The sequence below is a fragment of the Solea senegalensis genome, linkage group LG6, assembly GCF_019176455.1.
Source record: "Solea senegalensis isolate Sse05_10M linkage group LG6, IFAPA_SoseM_1, whole genome shotgun sequence".
Classification (NCBI taxonomy): Eukaryota; Metazoa; Chordata; class Actinopteri; order Pleuronectiformes; family Soleidae; genus Solea; species Solea senegalensis.
Genome location: NC_058026.1, coordinates 10426653 through 10443741, shown reverse-complemented (window position 1 = coordinate 10443741; position 17089 = coordinate 10426653). Strand labels below are relative to the sequence as shown.

General features: G+C 38.7%; 1 protein-coding gene across 1 annotated transcript in view; it reads right to left on the bottom strand.

Moving 5' to 3' along the window:
* Positions 1-555: 555 nt before the first annotated feature.
* Positions 556-17089, bottom strand: part of tusc3 (tumor suppressor candidate 3) — a 65737-nt gene continuing 49203 nt past the window's right edge. The window contains exons 7-10 of the mRNA XM_044029292.1: positions 16678-16741; positions 13940-14014; positions 2292-2382; positions 556-815 (exon numbers count right to left, since the gene is read on the bottom strand). Of these exons, the coding sequence (XP_043885227.1) occupies positions 800-815; positions 2292-2382; positions 13940-14014; positions 16678-16741 (246 nt within the window). The 3' untranslated portion in view covers positions 556-799. The remainder of the gene's footprint in view (positions 816-2291; positions 2383-13939; positions 14015-16677; positions 16742-17089) is intronic.

Here is a 17089-nt window from a genome sequence, read left to right as displayed (position 1 = left end):
GGAAACAGTTGGACTTCTTGTTGTTAATAGTTAATCATACAATTATTTTAAGGGTCTGGCCCACTTGAGATCAAATTGGACAGTATGTGAACTAAAATGAGTTTGACACCACTGGTATAAATCATATTTCAAAGAACATTTGTTTGAGTCTTTGTCTCAGTGTCCAAAAACAGGCCAAGAAATGGAAACTATGTACAAGTTTTTTTTTCCCAACTCTCTCCTCTCTGGTGACAAAGACGCTGATTCGCTGGCTTCCTGCAACAGTGCGACTGTAATTACCGTAATAACCGCCTTTGATTTGACTTGCAACTTCTTTTTCCAATATCACAAACCATCACGTAATTACAGTAATTCAAAGTGCGCTTGTGCAAATGTGTGGTCGGCGATACGCTCGGTGTTAAAGGGTTAAGTCTCCCCTCTTACCATGTACCAACCAGCACAGTAGTGTTTCACTTTTCATGTACTGAGAGGATGACAAACAAAACAAACCCAGGTCAGTGTGTCTACCCACACACAATATTCAACTCCTGAAATCAACCATAGAGAACCATAAAATACATGCCCAAATCCTTTATTTTCCAGTGTAAATGGTAATAATTTATTGAATAAGTCAGTTTGCAAAGTCAAAGATAGCAGTTGATTTAAAAGAAAAAAAAAGAAGAAACAACTAAAAAAAAAAAGACATGCACTCTAAAATCAATGGTAATGCTGCGTCTTCTTCTTCAAGTATCCTCATAACTCGTCTTCTCCTCACCTACTCCCGCTTCACCCTCCTTTAACCTCCTCCACTGTCTTTTCTTCACTTAATAAGGAAGCTGAGACAATTAAAAGAGAAAAAGAGAGAGGGAATTAGAGGACGATTTCGACATAAAGAAGGTGTTTTTCTTTGGGCTTGTGCAGAACAATAGCAACACATCTTCAGTAGAATTTGAAAAAAAAACAAAAAAAACACCAAAAAACAAAACTATGGCTGTTGATCAAAACAGAGATTCTTAAATAGTTTCTACAGCAGAAGCAACTCATCAGGCACAATTGCTCATACGCCTCCTGAAGAGGCATCTTTGTTCATCATCCTCATCATCATCATCATCATCATCATCATCAACAACAACGCTGCTCCTCAGTTTTCATCAAGGAGAGGCAACACAGGAGCAGCAGACTCGCCTCTTAAAATGTCTTTATTAAATTTACAACACTTGCTCAAGGAAATTAGGCAGCAAGTTCAAGGGCTGAACGCTTCCTGCTACCACTACCAGCATTTAAGTTTATTACTTATTATAAAGCAGTTTGAAACAGTTCTGGAAAGGGTTGTTTTTAATCGTCATTAATATTAGTAGCAGTTTAATATGAAACATGGACCGACCACCGTGCTATAACTCAGTGAAACCGTAATAACTCATTTGTAGAACAAGACAAAGAAACTTTACACAAATCAAATTTCAATTAAATGTTGCCGTTATCTTCCTCTACATAGATGAGCTGATTATTAGAGAGGAGTAGAGTAGGTTCTAACAAAGAATCTCCACCCTCACTTTTGAATTCATTAGACTTAATCCACCTTTCAAATACTTCACAGTGGATGGCTTATGTGAACAAAAGAGCAAAAAGAGTGACGCCAATGCAAAGGAATATAATTCAAAATGTACAATGGATAAAAAGGTACAAGTGATTCTTCCCTCTTGGCAAATATTCGGCAGTTACAAACCTCTTTGAAAAAGCCATTTTTTTTTGTATTTCAGAGCTTAAGGTCACAACCGGGTACAATAAATGATCCGTCCTATTCAAGTGCTCTTCCTTCCCTGCACCACTTGTGAGTTTCTGCAACCGTTTCCCACTGTCCCGTGATATTGTGCATGTGCTTTTAAGCTTTTAAGAGCTGGACCCCGACTTATAAAGTGTTTTCTGTCACATATTAAATCTTTATATTGTGGTGACCTTTGGCTCAAAGTGGGACCAAAATGCCACTGCCACAGGGTTTTGATGTCCACGCGAAAACACATTTAATGACACATCCATGATTTGAAATATGTTGGGACTGGGGATTTATATTAATTTAATAAACCTACTTCAAATCCTTGTGGACATCTTTACAGTAAGATTGGTGTACAGAGAAGGGAAGTTTCCAATAAAGCAGCCGTCGTAAAATTAGAGGAATAATGGGAACGGATAGACCTGGTTCTGGTTTGGATTTCTGGATTTCAACTCGGTCATTCAAAGAATGTATATTGTGTTTGAATAAGTGTCAAATGAGCTGGATGAAAAAGAAAAAAAAAAACCATAGCCATAGTTACCTGTAAGGGTATCCATGGTACTTGGACCTGAAAATGGAGAGCAGGAAGCTGAAGAAAAACACCACCAAGCCAAGGCCAACCAGGCAGATGACTGTAAAGGCACACACACACACACACACACACACACACACACAAATGAGACAACAACAAAGATAACCATAACGTTTCTTTATCTCTCATTTCATTTCAATTCTGTTCGACTGCATCATTGAAAAAAACAACAAACAAAAAAACAAACACCATTAGACCATTAATCATCAGTCTTCATGATGGACATTTTTGTCTGTTTGGGGAATTTCTCCCTCTTGATCAGGTCATCATTTTGGCTGTGTTAGTGCATATTCACATTTTTGTGTAAGAAAGACTCTCTCTTGACAATGGAGTCTGGATTTCAAATAATAGATCAATAGAACACAGTGGAGAAAAGACCATACTCGAAAGTCATTAGAGGACAAAAATGTCTACTTCCAAAAACATTTCAGGTAAATATGAATTATTCTGCATAAATCTCTGAAACAACTTCAGCCCTGCTCAAAACTGCCACACATTCTATCATTCTCCTTCATATGCCAGTTTGATTTCTGATAAAAATCAGTCTTTTGAAGCCAAACAATTGACTTTATTTGTGTAGCCTTAGTTTAAAATATACTACCCTCTTAAGTCATAAGGTACAAATAAATGTCCACTTCCAAAAACTGCTATAAGAATAGCACAGATGAATATTTCTTTCCTACTCAAAATGTTTGAATGTTTGGTAGTTTTGAGCAGCGCTTTGAGATTTATGCAAAAAAAAAACATTAATCTGTAAGGTTTTTGGAAGTGGACATTTTTGTCCTCTAATGACTTAAGGGGGTAGTAAATGAAACACCAGAGGGTTAACTCATTTCTTGTGATGTTAATGTGACGTACACATTATTGCATTTCCTTTATCAGACGTTCTGATGAACGGTATGTATAATACTCATCAGACAAAGGCCTGTGAGAATGTTTGAATCTGACTGAAGACGTCCATTTAGATAATTCCACCCATATTATAACCACCGATGCGACTAGTGATGGAAACAAAAGTTCTTTTCGTTGTACTGAATCTTTAGAATCAGTTCACTAAAACGATTTGTTCACCGAATCGTTGAGTTCTTCCTTGCATGACCGGAGCGCAGACCCCGCCTGACTCACTGAACTGAAACAGAATGGTTTGTGACTCAGTTCAGCGCTTCTGGCTCTCGTCAGTGCTGTCGCTAAATACACCAAACACCCGCTGTTAAAATAGAGATTTTAGAAATGTCCTTGCTAAATGTTGGAGTTCAACACACATTTTCTGCAAGTTTAGGTTTTTTGAAAAGTTCGGCATTGTTCTGGGATTTGCCGAGACAGTTTAAGCCGCTGAATCACTGAACTGGTACGTGGATTAATGCACAGTACACTCAGTGAACCAATCATTTGCTGTATCAGTACATGCACCGTTGACTCCCTCACAGTAGTTTTTGTCATATTGTAGGTTTCAACAGCGGAAACTATAAAAGGTGGCGAGATCAGGATGCAACCCTTTTACACATAATTTGATCTTGTTGCACTGTCCTCCTCCTCTCTCTCATCACAGAGGCAGCTGAGCTGCAGCATTGCTGAGTCTCCACACTGCACGTTCATTACGCACCAGCCTAACACTTGAGTGTGTGCTTACTGGGAAAGTTAATAAACGGGGATCTTATCTGTGTGTCTTTATGTTGTCGTTTCTTTAAGTGTAAAGATAAGAGTGAGTGAGTGACTGATTTGTTATGTGTCTGCAGTGAGTGAATGAATCAATTTTGCCCCGCCCACTGCCGCTGTCTCACTCAAGACACAGCACAGCTCAGCTGAACTCAGACGAACGAATCGTTTCCGTAAGTGATTCAGTTCAGTTCGTTCACCCGGCGCAAACAAACCAACACTAGATGCAACTTTCTGTTCAACTTGCGGGCACAAAATATACAGTAAAACGGTTCTTACCACACATGTAAGCACCTATGTAGGCATACTTAGCAACCTGCTATTGGTCAAAAAACAAAAAAAAAAACTTAAAACATTCAATGTTTTGCTAAAAAAAAGAAGTTGTGAGAACATCCACAACAATACACAGCACTGCTCATTGTCCTCCATCCCTCTGATAATAAAGTTCATTTAGAGAATCATTTTGCATGCTATGTAAGGCACCGTCCTTTTTTCATTATCAAACTTGCGATGTTGCAGAAAATTCTTGTTTGCAGCAGTTATCACATTATTTCCTCTGTGGCTATTCTTACGTCAAACGCACACAAGCTCGAGCATCAACTTAAGTCCGCAGAGGAATGGTGTGTGTTAGCATGTGTGTGTATGCAGCATTTGTGTTTGTACACACCCTTACGTGGCAGCTTATCCTCAAGATTCACTGTGTTCAATTAAACTGTCACCACCGACTGATAATGTTGATCAGGGATTAGGATGAGGACCTCTCCTGGAGACTAAACAGTGAGATCTCTGCACGTTCTCCGTGTGACTGCTTGAGAGGGAGCGACAGAGACAGATGATACAATGTCAGAGCTAAATATTTGGTTGGAAAAGGTTAAAACAGATTCTCAGACGGAGTCATTTTGTGTGCGTCTACTGTCATTCATCTTCAGGGCTCCACTGGTTTGTGTCTGTGTGTGTAATGCGATCTGTAATGCACGCACTGTATGTATAAGACTGTTAGCTCCCATCTCTCAGTGTCAGCACCATAGCTGTTCCCCATCCATTTGTTTTCACTTTCCATTCATTCCACTTACAATTCAACACAACCATTCCAGTATATATAAAGTATATCAAGTATATATAAAAGTAGTACTCCAGAATATATATATATATATATATTCTGGAGTACTACTTTTTGATACTGATTAATGGCCATAAAGCTGACCTTGTAAGGGCTACTAGTCCTCATGGGGACCAAAAACTTTGATCCAAACCTTGTCCTAATGAGACAGAACCTCATTCCTGAAGTGCCAGTTTAAGTTAGGGTTCAGAGATGAAGTTGGAGGATTATTATGGTTATTTGGATCCTTCCACTAAAAAAGAATGCCACCTCAAGCTAATAAAGCAGAAAGGGCAATGAATCTGTAGGTACGCTGCATGACTGGACCCATCCAAACAGAGGAGAGGGTTGTTGTATGTCATATGTCAAAAAAAGGAATCCCCGAAAGACAAGACTACAGCATAGGGTAGATGGTTGCTGGGGCCTCACAAATAGGGTTTATAGATGATAAATATTCAGTCGCCAGTCGTCTAACTTTACAAAAATGCAGTCTGTGTAGGACCTTGAACTGTATTAAAGCGTGTCCTGAACAAATACGAGGATGAATAGAGGAGACTGAATTAGTATAACTGACGCAGTTAGGTCAGTGTATTTTAATTAGTTGAATGAACTCACGGCCAAATCCAAACCTATTTAATGTATGGAAAAGATAGTCCCACTCCAACCTATCAAATGCCCTCTTGGCATCAAGGGATATAATGGCTTCTGGGGATAGGTTATTGAGTTAAGTGTAAATAATATTAAACAAGCATCTCAAATAAATATATGACCTGGAAAAACCCAGTCTATAAATTAAATAAGGAAGGATCTACTCAAGGTGAAGGGCGATGACTTTAGAAAATACTTCACCATGGCAGTTTGTTGAACTGATAGGTGTGTAGGATGAGCAGTCGAGTGGATCTTTGTTTTTCCTTTAGCAACAGTGTGATGGATAACTGACGGCGTGTGGGCAGGAGATTAAGATATTTTTTTTTTTAGTGCTTCATTATAGACTGATGACTTTATAGTCCTCATGGGGACCGAAAACCTTGACCAAAACCTTGTCCTAACGAGATTGAGCCTCATTCCTGAGGCGCCAGTTTAAGTTAGAGTTAAGAGATGAAGTGTTATTAGAAAGAAGAACTGAAGAAGCGTCTTGGATGGGAAGTCCAGTCGCCTACAGCCAACTACTGAAGAAGACTATGACCTGGATGACTGAGAACATTCATCAAAACGAAGTGTAATTAGTTGAAGAGTAGGTTTAAACATTCATTTTGGTTTGGAGGTTAGGAATAAGGTTTTGGATCATCCTGGGGCTAGTTTCCACATTCCTTGTCTGCAGAGCTGATTCCACGTGTGGGTACACGGCCATGGTTCCATTCATACTGAAATGAGGGTCAGTGTTAGTTAAGTAATCTGTGCAAACTACAGCGAGAGTCCTTATGCCTATGTATAAGCCAGTGAGTGTGAGAGTGGCAGGGTGAATGTCTGGGTATCTTCATTAAGCATAGTGGGATGCATTACCCATAAGTCATCAATTATGAGTGGGAGACACACACACTGAGCATGCTAATATGCTAAGAGATTTATGACCTTGGTGAAATGAAAAGTTGTTTAAGCTGAATGAATTCCCTCAATGACAAAGGTGGTAATTCCTCCTTTGACTGCATGACTTGGCTCAATTTTAATCATGATATATTGGCATGGTAAAAAATACATTTTACATTTCCCAAACAGGAGGAAGCCAAAAAATATATGGACTTAACCCATTTTACCAAATTCAGGGGAGGGGCAAGTGTGGATGTATATATTGTGATGCTCCTAAAAGTTTGACAATGTCCAATTAACAGATGAGCCATGTTTGTGGATGAATTCCAAATGACTGGTTTCCAACATGGTGGAGCAGTGGCCTGCAATGTTGCCTTACATCAAAAAGAGCCAGGTTTGCAACCAGGTGGGGCCACTGTCTTTTCTGTATGCGTGTGTGTTTGTGTTCTCCGGGTAATCCAGTCTCATCCCACAGTCAAAAAGCAAGCAGAGGTTAATTGGACACTTTAAACTGACAGTAGGTGTGAATGTGAGCGTGAATGGCCGTTTGTTGGTCCTGCGATGGACTGGTGACCTGTCCAGGGTGTGCAGCTCCTCATGTGGAGGATTAAGTGGAAGACAATAAATGAATGAAGGAATTAAAAACAACAACACTGGTGGTGCTTTAAGATCTTTGCACAATACTGAATATACAGTACATATATATATATGTTATATTTTTGTCTGCAAGAATCTGCAGCATAACCTTAAAAACCTCCACAGGTTTTTGTATTTCAATAAGTTTTCTATTGTCTTGAAATTAGGTAGTTTTGTATGACATGCTGGTATTACAGGAGAAAGAGGTGGCAGATGATGGATTGTGACCTTATTTTAAAAAAGTCTCTTATGTACTTCTTTCACAGTGCAATCTCACTTTCCCTGCCTCTTTAATTACTCTCTCTCATCCTCGTTTCATCCTCCTTCACTTTCACATCCCCGCCGACTATCTCATCCCACCCGAACATACAGTTCATCCACTGATAGTGCACATCTGGTGATTTTTTAACTCCATCACACGTTCAGTCACTGCTGAGAAACAGCGTACACTCTGTTTTCTGGTGCAGATGCCCATGAAAGCAGCAGATAACTTCCTGTATCTGCACTCAGCAGTATGGAAGTTATATGCCAGGGATTTAACGCCCACATCCAGTGATTACACTCCAATCCGCGCTTAATCCTCTCTGTTACTGACAGACGTCCATTCTCTATGCTACTTTACCTTTTCTTAATACGTTATTTATGGTTTTTATAATTTAAAAGGTAATGCAATTACACAGCATGATGTTATTTTGTCTTAAGTCTTATTGCAAAAAAAAAAAACTGGCATCATAAAAGGACAGACCAAAAAAAGCAGTTGCATCGCTGTATAATTGGACATTAGTAGGATAGATGGACAACAATACAGACAAGGGATATGCTCACAGATCCGGTTCAGGTCTACTCCAGCTTTACATTTAGCATCATGTCACTAATCCACTGGTTTTTTGTTGGAAGATTTGAATCCTTCCACTTAAAAAGAATGCCACGTCATGCTAATAAAGAGGCAATGACCATCTGTAGATATGCTGAGTGACTGCACCCATCTCAATATGATGTAATGTCAAAAACAGCAATTGCAAGAGAGGATTGGGTCACAAAAAAAAAAGGAATCCCAGAAAGTGGGTTAGTTCTGGACAAGACTAAAGCATAAGGTAGATGGTTGCTGGAGTCTGTTTGCACCTGTCACAAATAGGGTTTATAGCTGGAAATATTCTTGCCAGTCTCACGTTAGAAAAATGCAGTCTGTGTAGGACCTTGAACTGTATTAAAGCGTGTCCTGAACAAAATAGAGGATGAATGGAGGAGATTGAATTGGTTAAAAAAAACTGAGGCAGTTGGGTCAGTGCAATTTAACTTAATTAACCCTTAGAACACAGAGCATTTTGGCTGTTTTTTTCCATTACTGCTTAAATGTACAGTATAAACAGAGGATATAAGAATATGCAAAATAGAGTGTCTTATAACCTTTCTTTTCAGCACAACCTATAGGCAATCTGATGAAAAAAAAAGAATTTTCACCAACTATATAAACACACCTGAGCAAAACGTACACACAACACACAACAGTGTAATGGATAACTGATGGAGTGTAGGTGCAAGAGTTAGATTTGTTCAGTGCTTTAGTCTTTATAAACTGAAAAAAGAAGGGGGGCCAGTTGGTCTTTAATTTGTTTTTATAAAATTCAGGAGGGAATCTGTCGAGGCCAGGGGCTTTACCACTTTGTAGAGACATTATTGCAGAGACAATTTGTTCCTGTGTGATACGCTGTTCCAATTTCTGCTTTCAATTGTAGGAATTTTAAAACTAGAGGAAAAAGCAGTACATTTGTGTTGATCTAGTTCTAAGGCTGATGAATATAGTTTGAGGTAGTACTTATATTATATATATAAGTATATATATGTACAATATAAGTATTGTTCTGTTCCATGCAAATTCCATGCAACTTCAACCCAATCTGGGATAATTCAGACCTCCTGTAAAATTAACTAATGCTAAACCTCCCATCATGGTATGAAAATAGAATAAGGCACATGGAACAAATAATCCAAGAAAGCATTTTGATTCCATTTCGGAACCTGGCATCAACAGTACTACATTCTTTGACAACTTTTTCATCACACACTTTTTGAGCTTTCTTGGCGCTCATCTTCCTAGTGCACTAATGCTTATCTTGGTAAACTAGGTACAAATATTTGTTGTACAACAATGGCTGGAAACACACATTAATCAGGATTTTCGATTACCACATTTCTGAAACTTCACTTGAATACTGTGTTCAATTTTCATGGGAACCTAGCTACTGAGTGTTTATGTAAGTTTTCAGAAAGCATTAGGATGCTTGTACAGCAGTAACAAGTAATCAGTGAGATGAGTTTTCTTCAATTTATTTTAATTAGTAGGTGGTAATTATATAAATCCGGAGGTTGAGTTGAAGGAGAAAGACAGTATTTTTCCAAACGTAGGAAGAAGAAAGGAAATGAGGAGTAAGAGAGTGAGAAAGAGTGAACATGAACAAAGAAAGTTACAGTTACTGAGAAACACATTTGCAGCTTATTATAAAACCATCATCATGTATTTGCCAAGCTCTCATAGGTAAAGTCAAATAAAAAGTTTATCATTTCAATTAAAGATTTCCTTTTTTCATCCTTTTTTTTTTTTTTACCAAACTAACTCTGATGAAATCCACTTTGTGATATTCCCATTGTGTGTTTGAGGTCATTACCTGCACAGGATAAAATATCCCTTTCTCACATAATCTAGAGCTCATGTAAAAGCTCTGCTTGGATGCTGAAGAAGAGCAATCATGCAATTACTGTGGTCGCTTGAGGGGCTTCAAACTTGGCAGGTGACTTACTCAGGGAAGCAGAGTGTTGACATTGTTTGGATAAGAAATGAAAGGGGACGGAGGTACGGGTACTGCACGAGTATCCTTAACACCTGCAGAGAAGACTCGTCAGGTGGTGTCAAGCGGTCCTTCAGTCCTGAGAGCTGCCATTTCGGTACATTGTGTGCCTTGTTGGAACAGGACAACAAATAAACGTGGCAGGCATGAACAACGCCATCGCTCCTGCCACAGTTTTGAACCTATTGTAGTGCGGTTTTATCGACAGTCCACATGCCAGCTTGAAGAGCAATTACTCTCCTCTCTAAAATCTGCTTAGCGAGCTGTACTTTCTAAAGTCAACGGCAAGAGCCATAAGTTCCAGCATCCAGCATCATGCTAACTAAATTAACTTACTGGAATAACGAAGTAAATTATTTAATTAATTATTTCATTATTAAGTAAATTATTGGAATATTTCAATTTATTCCTTTTTTCTTTAGGCTTACCAAAAAAGAGTCATAAAATGTCCTTCGGCTAAGTGCTTTTGCCCATTTTTCCAGAATAACTTTCAATATCTGGCAGTTATTTATAATTTGCTGCATGTTAAAACAGTGTTTTAACAATTTAAATGAAACAAAATTTTTATTTAGAAAAAACAAAACACTGTAGTTTTGCATATTTTGCATATTCAATTTGAAATTTGAACAGAATAGAAAATAGTTAAAATAACATTTGTTTGAGTTTTTGTCTCAATGGGCAAAACCAGGCAAAAAAATGGAAAATATGTACAGGAGTTTTTCCAACTCAAAGATGCGGATTTGCCAGCATTCTACAACAGCGGGAGTGAAATTACTGTAATAACCACATGTCGGCTTTGACGTGCAACTTCTCGGTTCTCAGAAACTGTTGGAATTCTTATTATAGCACAAACTGTTGCGTAATTACGGTATGCACTTGCGGTGTGATATGCTTGGTGTTAAAGAGTTAATTTGGAGTACCAGTAAGTAACACTTTATAATACAAATTACAAAAAAAATACATAAAGTAGCAGCAGAAATGTTAAATGTTAAAATCTATGTGCAAAAAAACACGGAATTTCTGTTAATAAAGCAAAGTGTAGCTGAAGCATTAAGCCAGCATTTCGAGAGCTCTGCGTCCTCATTACACTTGATTAATTTAAAACGAATTTCTCATCCACCCGTTTTGCTTGAGACACATTGTCTTATCCGATTACACTGAAGGTAAACTCCAGTGTAATCAGTAAAGTGCTCTCGTCTTTGACTTACTGTCGCTACGCTTGATTGTGTGTATTACTGTGAATGACTAAGGTTTCACAATTGAGTCCACAGATAATCCACAGCCTCTCAGGAGTGAGCGCACAGTTGCAGATCTATATATTAGTTTGTGAGAGAACGTCTGAGAATGAACCTATATGTTCTATATTGCAGGTCTCCATAAAACCAACATACAGCGAGTAAAAAAAAGTGTAGAAAAGTATTCTAAAAAAGTATTTTAAAATATATTAATAGAGTTGCTGGTGCTGAATTGGGAGTTTTCTTGTTTGATATGATATTTACAAGTATGTATTTAGCTGTAATGTTAATGTGGGAGCACCATAGTGTTGGGGTGCAGTGCCAGATGGTCTTGTACTTCTCATTTCCAGTTGCCGGTTCAAATCCCAGGACGGGTCAAGGGCTGAGGTGCCTCTGATTGCTCCCCGGATAATAATAAGGATGGGTTAAACGCAGAGGTCAGATTCACATGCACTTATTGGTATGTGTCCAAAAATAACAAATTATAATTAGTTATATTAATAAATGATAACATTTCCTGCAGCACTGATTTGTACATGAAATCTAATGAAGCTCATCTTTCCTTAAATGTTTCCTCAATGTAAAACAAAATTTAAGGTAAGTACTTCATTTTCTTTGTGACCATCTGGATGATTGTGTAATGCACTGCTCCTGACGCACATGAAATGGCAAGGCTGAGCAGACTTATAATGACAACCTAAGTTGTCCTTATTTCGTGCCTTTGGTGTAGCAAATTTCTTGAACATAAACAGACCCAGCAGGATACTGAGAGCGATTTCTGCGTACATGGCTCCTTCATTAACGGAAAGATAAAAGTACTAGATCATTCAGAAAAAGACCCAAGAGGCATTTTTCAGTGTCAAGCTGACTGCCCATGCTGTAAATTTGCAAACTTGAAGAGTTTGCGATGAATAACTTATTAGGTCACGTCAGGTTGAATCTGTAAAAGAGACACAAGAGTGTACGTGTTTCTGCGTGTACATGTCACACAAATGAGAAAAGGTGAGGTGTTGCGATAACTGCACAGTATGTGTCTTAACAATTTAATCATTTAAGGCCAATGAGCTATTCTGTGGGCTTTTTATTGTGCCGAACCAAAACTACTCCTATAAACAGTACATTAATTATGTTGCAAGCTGGTATGCCTTGATGTTTTTTGGATAAACTGACCCAATAGAACGCAAGAAATTAGCTGAATTTAAATTGACAGCTAATGATACTAATGTATTGGTGTTAACCATTTCTATAACACTTCCACTGTTTTTAAAATCTGTCACTATGTTTTTCATTGTGCTGCACACGTGTATTCAGACCAGGGGTTTTCATTTGTATGTGCAAATATAAATCATTTCTGGTATCAGTGAACACCTGCTGCACTGCGTTAGTGAACTGTGAGACACAGCTTTTGTGCAACAATCAATATTTTTCTCTCATTTTTTTCCTGAATGTTTCCCTCACCAGGCAGATGTCATTCATTTGTCAAATAGGGTCAGAAATAGTGACATTCAGGATCGTATTAGTGTGTGGCTCATCCACAACTGAAAAGACTTGAAGGTAACACTCACAAAAGCACCTGCGGAAGTGTTTTCAGAAGAGCTTGTTGAACAACAGGCAGCAACTGTTTCTCAGCAGTCTCAGGTGGTCGAACGCATGAATCCTACCTCTGCTACCATTTAATGTGAGATTGCTTTAAGCGAAAAAGGGCTCCCAGAGTCCCTGATATGGATAATTACAGCCCCCCTGCCAGTTCTCCAAATGCCACTCAGCAACGACCAATCAGGTTGGACTTGTAACGCACATTATTGAAAGAATGGGGCTGTTATGCTTCGAGTGTGTGAGGGTCCTGTTGCATTTGAAGGGAAAATGTATATATATATATCTATATATATATATATATATAGATATACATATAAATATATATATAAAGGCCTCATGCTGGTGTGGTTTGATTCAGCATGGCAAGTTCTATAAAGTTCAATATGCTCATGCTGGAAGTTCTGTTCAAGTGAAATTATTGAAATGTTTACATGGGAAATGTGGGTTGTCATGGCAGCGCAAGAAGGTCTCCTCCACCAAGCCATCTCCTTGGGTAAAGTACGTTAAAGAGGCTTATTCTAAGGGTATGTAAACCAAGTGATGACACACTATTACAAACATAATAATGGGTAGTGGATTTAATTTCCTTCAGTAAACCCTCCTAAATATTACACACTGGACCATTATCTGCTTAGATGGCTTCAAGTGCTGGTAAGGAACTTTCGACAGATAAACAGAAACAAAAGTATATAAGCAAAAGTAAAACATTGCTATTAATTAATAATATGACTTTATATACTCAACTTATACGACACGGTTCTATTACTGTGAGCAGAGCGTAACTCAAAAACTGAAAGATGTGTTAAGATGACATTTTCTGGGGATGTTTGATGTAGGTGCTTTCTCACGTTTGTATTTTCTTTTTTACATACATATACTGTATGTACTGAACTTGTAATATTGCTTTCTCATTCAGTGTGATTGTAGAACTTAAAAATGAAAAGAGAAATGACAAAGAGAAAAGAAAAATAAAGCTACAATCAATCAATCCTTTCTACTCACTTCTCCTTTTGCCAACGTCTCCTTTGGAGGTGGCCGCCTCGTTCAACAGCACCATTCCCATTGTGATGGCAGCATCTGGGACAAGGTTGTCAAGGAAACAACACACTTGCATAAAGTGGAGCGGAATGTAAACACTGCTCTCAGTCATCTGCATACATGTGCATGTCCAAGCACATAAGCAAGCACAAGGGACACATACCCATATACAAGTGTATGTACATGGAGTACACTTGTATGTACACTTACACAATATACACAATATAATACCATTTATTTCAACAATACTAGAACATAAGCAGACTCAGTAAGAGGACATCAACATGTTTGTTTAGACTGAGTCAAAGAGGTGTGACAATAGAAAAGGAAATTTTAGGATCCCAGGTAGTGGTCCTTTTAAAGTATTCAACTAAATACGCCGTAATGCAACACAGATACACAGTAATCCTCCTAACACACAAGTCACTGCTGTCACACAACCTCGCTTTGAGACACAAACCTTACTCTTGAGTGATGGTGTGATTGAGTGGATTAACTGAAAACAAACTGTCCTGTAGTCTTTAGTTAAAGCTATTAATTTCCCCTCTGCGGTATATGTCGTATGTCCTCTTTTAAATAATAAACACCCGATTAAGTGCTGAACATACTATATTGAGAACAGCCTTGCATGGCTAAATACCTAATTACAGATCCCTCTCAGTGTGCACCGCATACAAATCCACTGGTGTGGAGCACAAACAAAGACTGCCAGGGAAACTGAAGCATTCTCTTGATTGTATGGCGAATGGCATGATATGCTGGCAAAACACAGACAATACCTCCATGTGCAGCATTCTGAATAACTGAATAATGGAGGGCGCCAGTTTGGGCGGGTCACAGGAAGTGTAACTATAAAGCCATGATAATAAATAGAGACGTATCATTATAGGGAGCCAAGCTATGCGACTATGTGTTTGTTTCTAATTATAACAACAGATTTTTCCTTGGGTTTGCAGACATCCTACACCCACACCATGTGGCATAACATTAGAAATGTGTGAGGCAAATTAGATAAAAAAATGAATAGCCATGCACTGCCATTGCTACTATCCTATCGGTCATTTGCATTTAGTGTAGCCCAATCATCCAGCAAAAGATTTGCACCATAGTTGCATGTGTTTCGTGTCATTAGCAAAGAAAATGATGTTCGCTACTTATCTAGTTCAATATTCATGCAGAACTGGAATAACAAAGGACAGAGCACACTATCAAAGCTGTAATCCTACTTTTCCCTCACACAAACATTTCTGCCACTCCAATGTTTAGAGAAGACACCGGAATACCAAGGCTTTTCCAACATGTTGACTTGTCACTGATTATTAAACACAGATGGGACGGGCTGCAATTCACAGACAGAAATGTACGAGACAAAAAAAAAGGAGGTTCGATGGACTCAGATGTTAGATGGAAACAAAAATCCATCTCGATCAAAATGATGGAAAGAGGCATGTTTGGAGGAAAAAGAGCAGCTTATGACCCAAAGTAACCACCTGATCTATCAAACATGGCGGTGGCTCAGTCATGCTTTGGGAATATATGGCTGTAAATGGAACTGGCTCCCTGACATTTGTTGATGATTCTATTGCTACCAGAAACAGCAGAAGGGATTCTGTGGGTGAGCTTTTACGTGGCTGGATCTTGAGCTCCATTCCGGAGAAGAGCAGCTGCACATGAGCATCACCACAAAGATACACATGTCTAGTGATGTTTGTCTGTAAGGATTTATCTTTCACATATCCCTTCTATATTTATATTAATCAAAGGTGTAACTAAGTATTACTGGTTATTTAAATAATAAAAACAAATCACCCAAATATGATATATCTGTGTTACTGTACACTTGTACGGTATGGAGGTGCGTACCTGCATGCATGCAGATTAAAACAACATTACGTCCTCGGGGAAAGTGCTATGATGGTCACATATTGTGTTTACACCATCTGCACGATCAACACAGAAGGTGCGTTAGCGTTTCCGCAGGTGTTTTTCATTTCAATGTAATCAGATGAACAGACAATAAAAATAAAAACACACACACACACACACACACAACAACAACAACAGCAACAAAAAAAAACACAGGGAATGTAGACAGACAAATATTACTCTGAAGCAGGTGCAACCTCGGACATGCTATTTCCCTAGAGGACAAACACAACAGCTAGGGATGAACAGTATCATTACCCACACACGTAGGAAAGCACTGGTGCGAGCACACATGGGTACACATACAAGCAGACAGAGAAGGAGACAAACACAAACAACAATTCTGGCAAACCAGTGCACAAGCAAACACACACACACACACGGACAGAGAGACACAGCCTATCATCAGGAGATGAGTTTGAAACAAATCAGGCAAGGAGTTGAAGTTAAAAAGAGGACAATCACTTGTCTTTGTATCATTTGTTTGTTCAGTTCTGCAGGCAGCCTCCCTATGGAGCATGCACACAGATGACAATGGTTTCATGTTGGGAAAGTGTAGCAGACAGCGAAATTAGAATGTCGTTCCAGATATAAAAACTGGCATCCTGGGTGCAAATGGGGGGGAGATGAGGGGGAGATGAGGGGGAGATGAGCTGATAAACATTTCACATGAGAGCAAATGTCCCAGCATGACTTACATGCTGCAGCAACATGTTTCAATCTGTGCCAACACGTGAAACATACAGTGCACTCACAAACGCTTTGTGTAAGGATACTCAGAAGAAGGATGATGTGAGACTCGGCCACAAACTGGGCCTGACTGCTGCCATGGATATAGCTCTGTGGGAGAGAGAAAGAAAGACATTACAACATTACACAACTGTTGCTACGTTCACCTGGAAAAGGTCATTCTGTGTAACAGCCTAAATGAGTCTTCTGAACCAATCTGACAAACAATCCGTAAGTAAATGGAAAATTCAAGATTGAAGAATAACATGCAGCGAAATGTAGCCATGAGTCACTCCTTAGACTATGCATGTGTGTTACTAATAAACAGAGCTAAGAACAGTGACAAACAAGACCTTTTGCTTTTAAAAACAATACACTAATATGCATTGTCACGATGAACATGAAAGGCACACGGGGACTTAGACGTAGTAGTTCTGTAGAGTCACATTTACAACCCAA